The sequence below is a fragment of the Haematobia irritans genome, chromosome 4 (genome assembly GCF_050003625.1).
Source record: "Haematobia irritans isolate KBUSLIRL chromosome 4, ASM5000362v1, whole genome shotgun sequence".
NCBI lineage: Eukaryota > Metazoa > Arthropoda > Insecta > Diptera > Muscidae > Haematobia > Haematobia irritans.
The window spans coordinates 70,140,620-70,147,700 of record NC_134400.1 but is presented as its reverse complement, the minus strand read 5'-3'; the positions used below and the strand labels follow the sequence as shown (position 1 = coordinate 70,147,700).

Below are 7,081 nucleotides of genomic sequence, written 5' to 3'. Positions count from 1 at the left end.
CCATCTCGTTGAGAGATTTGCGGCAGTCTATGGCCGTTTTTGAGTTAAGGAACACAGAGTCCAAGGATTTTATTGCAGGTTGACTGTCTGAGTATATATTAATGCCAATATTTGTTGGAACATTACTTCTCAGCCAATTCACCACCTCTCTTATTGCCAATATTTCAGCCTGAAAACACTACAGTGATTAGGTAATCTTTTCGCTATTCGAATTTCCAGATCTTTAGAATATACTCCGAACCCCACTTGTCCATTCAATTTGGAGCCATCAGTATAGAAATCTATATATCTTTTATTCCCCGGGGTCTGTGTACACCACGCCTCACTGTTGGGAATTAGAGTTTCAAACTTTTTGTCGAAAAGTGGTTTTGCCAGGGTGTAATCCACTACGTTAGGCACATCTGGCATTACTTTGAGGACCGAACTATGACCGTACATTTTTTCCGACCACAGCGATAGCTCGCGCAACCGCACAGCCGTTGTTGCAGCTGACTGTTTGGCCAAAATGTCTAAAGGCAATAGATGTAGCATGACATTAAGGGAGTCTGTTCCTGTCTTACTAAATGCGCCTGAGATACATAAGCTCGCCATACGCTGAACTTTATCTAAACAAGTCGGTTTCTGAAGTGCCGGCCACCAGACTACAACACCATATAGCATTATAGGTCTAACCACTGCCGTGTATAGCCAATGCACAATTTTTGGTCTTAGTCCCCACTTTTTCCCTATTGCCTTTTTGCACGAGTACAAAGCTACCGTGGCTTTTCTCGCCCTCTCTTCAATATTAAGCCTAAAATTCAGCTTCCTGTCCAAACTAACGCCAAGGTATTTTGCACACTCACCAAAGGGAATTTCAGTACCCCCTAAGGAAATGGGCCTAACTGTGGGAGTTTTGCGATCTTTGCAGTACATGACTATTTCTGTCTTTGCTGGATTTACACCAAGACCATTATCTTTCGCCCATTTCTCAGTCATCCGGAGAGCTCTCTGTATAATATCTCTGATTGTGGATGGGAATTTTCCCCTGACTGCCAGCGCCACATCATCTGCGTATGCCACCACTTTTATCCTTTCTTTTTCTAGAGAAACTAGAAGGTTGTTTATAGCAACATTCCAAAGAAGAGGTGATAGAACTCCTCCTTGGGGAGTGCCTCTGTTCACATACCTTTGTATGTTTGCTTGCCCTAGTGTGGCTGAAATACGTCTCTTCATTAGAAGTTCGTCTAACAGCCTAAGAATACCTGGATCAACATTCAGAGTTGTCAGTCCATTTAATATCGAGCTCGGATGGATATTATTGAACGCCCCTTCGATGTCTAGAAACGCCACGATTGTGTATTCTTTGACAGATAGTGAGCTTTCAATAAAGCTGACCAGTTCATGCAATGCGGTCTCAGTAGACCTGCCCTTCGAGTATGCATGCTGTCGTTTCGAGAGCAAACCTGAATCCACGGTAGTTCTAAGATACATGTCTATCATCCTCTCCAGGGTCTTAAGTAGGAATGAGGATAAGCTGATTGGTCGGAAATCCTTCGCACTCGAGTGAGAGGCTTTTCCTGCTTTAGGTATGAAGACGACTTTTGTTTCCCTCCACTTTTCTGGAATATATGCTAAGTTTACACATTGTTTATATATCACCGTCAACCAGGGGATAATTCTTCCAGCCACTGCCTGTAACTCCGCCGGAGTAATTCCATCAGTACCGGGGGATTTGAATGGTCCAAAGCTATTTAAAGCCCATTTTATTCTAGATTCCGACACAATTTCCTCGATAGGAAATGATCGCTGAGCCTCTGTTACACCGCCGGAACATGGTTCAACCGTCTGATTTCCAGGGAAGTGTGTGTCCAAAAGTACCTCCAACGTCTCCTCACTGGACGTTGTCCAATTTCCCTCCGATGTTTTAATGAAACCTGGAGCGGTGTTAGTGGATGCTAGTACCTTCCGTAGTCTGGAAGCCTCTGACGTATTCTCAATACTGCTACAGTAATCATCCCAAGAGTTTTGTTGAGACCTTCTCAGTTCTCGTTTATATTCTCTCAGATTCATCTTGTAAGTGTCCCAATCCTCCGGAGCTCTTGTGGACTTTGCTTTGTTAAAGAGCTTCCTGCAGGATTTCCTCATATTACTTATAAGACTTTTCAAAGAAACGATCTTTTATTTTCAATTTCTTAACACAAATTAAAATTTTATTTTTCTCTCTCCCATACATATTTCAAAAGGGTTCCTTTTCTATTTTTCATTTCAAATTTGAATTCTTTAATCTCCAAAGTTTATTTTTCAGCAGTGCTTACAACTCGGCCACGCTCCACTACTCACGTCCTCGTGAGGAATCTGAAAAACAAATGCGATTAGATTTGTACATAATAAGGATTAGTTTATTCAGAGTTGTGATTGTCACATTCAAATAGCTTCATTTTATCTGCGGATGCGACACCTTCGTATGGTTTGCGGGATCTTTTAGATCCAGGCATATCTTTTATAATATATCTGTCGTTACCTAAATATTTGTAAATCTGATATGGCCCAGAGTATTTGGGACTCAACTTACGTTTCCCTCCCGTGGCTTTTGTGTTCCTAATTAACACTAGCTGCCCGGACTTAAACTCTCTGCATTTCTTTTTCTTTTGGTCATATTTATATTTTTGATAGTTCTGGCTTCTTTCAATGGCTGCTTTTGCCTCATTCCTATGTAAAGAAACATCATGTAATTCCCCATTGGAAATTTCGCAACTTAGAAAGGAATCATGTTTTCCTCTTGGAAGATATCCAAATAAAAGTTCGTTAGGTGTCTTTCCAGTTGCCTTGTTAACAGTTGAATTTAAACCCCACTGAATATCAGTAATACACTCATCCCATTTCATCTCGTCAGTAGTAGAAGAACTCAGTGCCGACAGTATCGTTCTGTTATATCTTTCTGCTTGCCCATTTGCTCTGGGCGTTGCAGTAGCATTATGTACAACTTTTATTCCGTACTTATGTGAGAAATTTTTAAATTTGTGACTAGTGAAAGTACTTGCTCTGTCACAAACAATTCTTCGTGGTGTACCAAATATACCCATGAATTCATTTAAAAATGTTATAAATGGATCAACTTTTGTACTTTGGACCGGTCTAAGGAAAACAAATTTGGTAAATCCATCGACTAGCACAATAATATACATATTCCTATGGATACTCCTTGCAAAAGGGCCAATATGGTCGACGTGGACTGTATCAAATGGCACATTTATCTTCTCTATTGGATGTAGTTGCCCTGCTTGTTTTCCTGGTGGAACCTTATTGTAGGCACACGGAAGGCAACATGAAATGTAGCGGTTAACGTAACGCTTCATATCCGGAAACCAGTATTTGCTTTGAATACCGGACAAAGTTTTATCAAGTGAGAAATGGCCGTTTTTATCGTGATGGTTAAACACAATTTCCCGCCTATAACTTTGTGGGACTACCCACTTACATCCCGTATTTGTTCTCCTGTACAATCTTCCCTTCTTCAACTCATACTCCTTGTGAATTTGTTCACTTTCTTTATCCTTTGGAATATTTCCGAGTGTTTCGATTAGAAACTTACAACGATCATCCTTAAGTTGCACAGCCAAAACCCAATCCACATCTGAAATATCTATTTGTAATACCTCTAATGGACTAGACTCGATGGGATTTCTACTCAGTGCGTCTACGTGAGCCATGTGGTTACCAGGACGATATTCGACCGTAAAACTATATTCCTGCAATGTAAGCCACCATCTACCTATTCTTGGTACTAAATCTCGCTTTGAAAATGCAGTTCTTAAAGCAGAGCAGTCCGTTAATATCTTAAATTCAATACCAAGTAAATATATCCTAAAGTGTCTCACCGCATAAACTACAGCTAATGTTTCTAATTCATAAGAATGATAGCGTTGCTCTTCTTTTGATGTGGAATGACTGAAATACGATACGGGTTTTAAATTACCGTCTGTCTGTTTTTGAAGCAATACCGCTCCAACGCCCCATTTACATGCATCGGTGTGCAGCTCGGTATACAACTTACTATCATATAAAACTAATATTGGTCGCTTTGTCAATTTTTGTTTTAGCTCTATAAATGCTTTATTCTGTTCGCTACCCCAAACGAAATCCACCCCTTTTCTAATTAAATTTTGAATTGGCCTTGCAATAAGTGCGAACTGCCCTATGAATTTGCGAAAGTAATTGGCCAACCCCAAAAACTGACGTACTTCATGTACATTTGTAGGCGTAGGAAACTCAGATACCGCCTTTATTTTCTCCAATCCTGGTTTAATCCCACCTGCATTAATATCAAAGCCTAAATATTTGATGGACTCTTGTAAAAAGAAACACTTCTTCAGTTTAAGTGTCACTCCGTTATCACCCAACCGTTTTAATATAATTTCTAAATTACGAAAACCCGTTTCAATTGTATCAGTTGGAATTAAAATGTCGTCCATATAAACCATTGCTGTTGTAAATCTTAATTCCCCTAAAACCTTATTCATGGTTCTCTGAAAAACAGCCGGCGCATTTACTAAACCAAATGGCATCCTTAGAAATTCATAATGTCCATCTGGTGTAATAAAAGCAGTCTTCTGAGAGGAGTCCTTATCCATCGAGATTTGATAGTAACCACTTGCACAATCTAGGCTAGTGAAATATCTACCACCTCTTAATCTATCAATTTCATCATCCATCCTGGGCATTGGAAACATTTCTTTTATAGTTTTCCGATTCAGAGCTCTGAAATCAATGCACATTCTGTATTCCCCCGTTTTCTTTTTGACTAAAAGAATAGGGCTAGAATACGATGATGATGAGTCCTGAATGAGGTGAGCATCTTTTAACTCTTTGATCATTTCTCGAACGACTTCCCTCTCAGACCAAGACATCCGATATGGTTTATATGATACTGGAGTATCATCAGTTAGTGTTATTTTCATTTCTGAATGTTTTATGTTTCCCAATTCCGATAACTGCTCAGCAAAGCAGTGCCTGTACTTATTTAATAATGACACTAAACGTGTAACATGAGCCTCATCCAAGCCTATTGCCTGTTTAGCTATTTCAGGTTCAGTGAAATTTCTAAATTTTCCAGGTTCGTCTATAATATCCAAAGAATAACAGGGGTACGTCTCCGTGTCGTCCAATTTACAAACATATACTCGGCTGATAAGCGACCCTTTCTTAAGGTGGAGGTCTGTGTTGGATAGATTACACACAAAAATGATCCCTTCTTTACCTAAGACACACCCCATTGCCCAAAACTGTGCATTAGGTTTATCGACAAGTAGATCATCCATATAAAAGCTTGTATTTGCATTTTCTTCCGTTACAACGTCAATAAAATATGAATGATTCTTAGGTATTGTCACATCTTCATTCACAAACAACGAATATTTTATCTTAGGGTATTCGATTTCGGGTAATTCTGGACTAAACCTTGTCGTTATTATCACAACGTTATTTTTCACCGTCATAACAATATTTGGATGATTAATGAAAGCTCTCCCGATTAAAACATCGAAAATCTGTGCCCAATCTGGAACAATGAATAATTCAACAAAAATAGAGGCCTTGTCTACCTCGACATCACAAGACGTTTTGGATAATATGTGTACCACTGATCCTCCGTAACCAGTAACATGTACATTACACTCAGTAAGTTCCACGTCTAATAGACGGGCACACGATTTCTTAATTAAGATAAGTGAGCTACCGGTATCAATAAATCCATTAAATTCGATATGATTAATTTTACATTTTACAAAATAACAATTACATGCAGCTGTCCCCTTGCTTTCATTTTGAACAGCGAATATAGAAGACTTACCATTTTTCTTTAAACAATCTCGCGATAAATGGCCCCATTTCTTACATTGATCACATTTCTTCGTTGGAAGTTTGCATTTGCTGGCGTAATGGCCTTTGGTTTTGCAGTTGTAACAGATAATTTCTTTTGCATCACCTACTATTGTGATCGAACGTCCCTCAATTTTGCGAGCCTTTGAAGGGGGTTCGCTAGTGCTTGGAAAAGTCGATAAATAATGTCCAAATAGATCTTCTGGAGAAACGAAACGACCAGCTCTTGCACCAATTTGTAGACTTCCTTTTGGAAGTCCATCGATAATGCAAGAAACAGCATCACTTCCAGAGATCTTGCACACATCTGCTAGCATTTTCTTTTCGAAGTAATAGTTTGCCATAGTTTCATCTGGTTGTTTTACTCGATTTACAAACCGTTTGAGGTTCTCAGCAAAGTCTCGATAATCAGGAAATGATTGAATAACCAAATTTTTCCATTCAGTCCATGTGGATACATATGATTGCAAGTTTTCAAACCAAGATCGAGCTAAACCTTTTAGCTTATTTTGCAATGCAAAGATTTTACTTCTTTCATCCCAACCATTCAATTCCCCAATCTGGTCAATTTTTTGTATCCACATTGTGGCGGACATATTTACCATTCCCGGCTCGAAGTAAGGGATACAATCTATATTCATATGGCTATGATTCGTTGCTCGTGTTGGTGTTCGCTCACTCAATGTTCTAACTAGGCTTTCAAGCGACTGCATCCGCAAAAAGATTTCCGATTGAGATATTCCTGCATCTCCATGATCTGTACTACTTAAATAGCAGCGTTCTCTTTCGTTGTCTTGATCTGCTGTGCTTCGTCCTATTTCGGGACGTTGTGCATTCATATTCGCCCTTCGATTTCTATTGGACATCCCACCGCTGTCACCAATTATAAGACTTTTCAAAGAAACGATCTTTTATTTTCAATTTCTTAACACAAATTAAAATTTTATTTTTCTCTCTCCCATACATATTTCAAAAGGGTTCCTTTTCTATTTTTCATTTCAAATTTGAATTCTTTAATCTCCAAAGTTTATTTTTCAGCAGTGCTCCGTAGTCCACCATGGCGGCCGATTTTTTCCCCTTGGCTTTCCTCTAGGGCATGCAGCTTTCAGTGAAATGTTGAAGGCCTTAGTAATCCGCTCCACTGCGTGTTCGATATCTTGCACAGTGCCCATATTTGTCTCCGGCACTTCCGGTATCATCAAATTGAACGATTCCCTATACCTAT

General features: G+C 39.2%; 1 protein-coding gene across 1 annotated transcript; it reads right to left on the bottom strand.

The window, feature by feature from the left end:
- Nucleotides 1-2,141: 2,141 nt before the first annotated feature.
- LOC142234183 (uncharacterized) lies at nucleotides 2,142-6,834 on the bottom strand. The gene is made up of 2 exons (XM_075305270.1): nucleotides 5,828-6,834; nucleotides 2,142-2,334 (listed from the first exon to the last, which is right to left on the bottom strand). The coding sequence occupies exons 1-2, from the start codon at nucleotides 6,720-6,722 to the stop codon at nucleotides 2,312-2,314; spliced, it is 918 nt and encodes a 305-aa protein (XP_075161385.1). The 5' UTR covers nucleotides 6,723-6,834; the 3' UTR covers nucleotides 2,142-2,311.
- Nucleotides 6,835-7,081: the final 247 nt, after the last annotated feature.

What these genes read in the sequence shown, in the direction of transcription:
- LOC142234183 (XM_075305270.1), bottom strand. Translation starts at nt 6,722, where the DNA reads ATGTCCAATAGAAATCGAAGGGCGAATATGAATGCACAACGTCCCGAA. An exon ending in AGATTGTTTAAAGAAAAATG is followed by an intron (nt 2,335 to 5,827) that starts GTAAGTCTTCTA and finishes TTTGTTTTTCAG; the next exon opens with ATTCCTCACGAGGACGTGAG.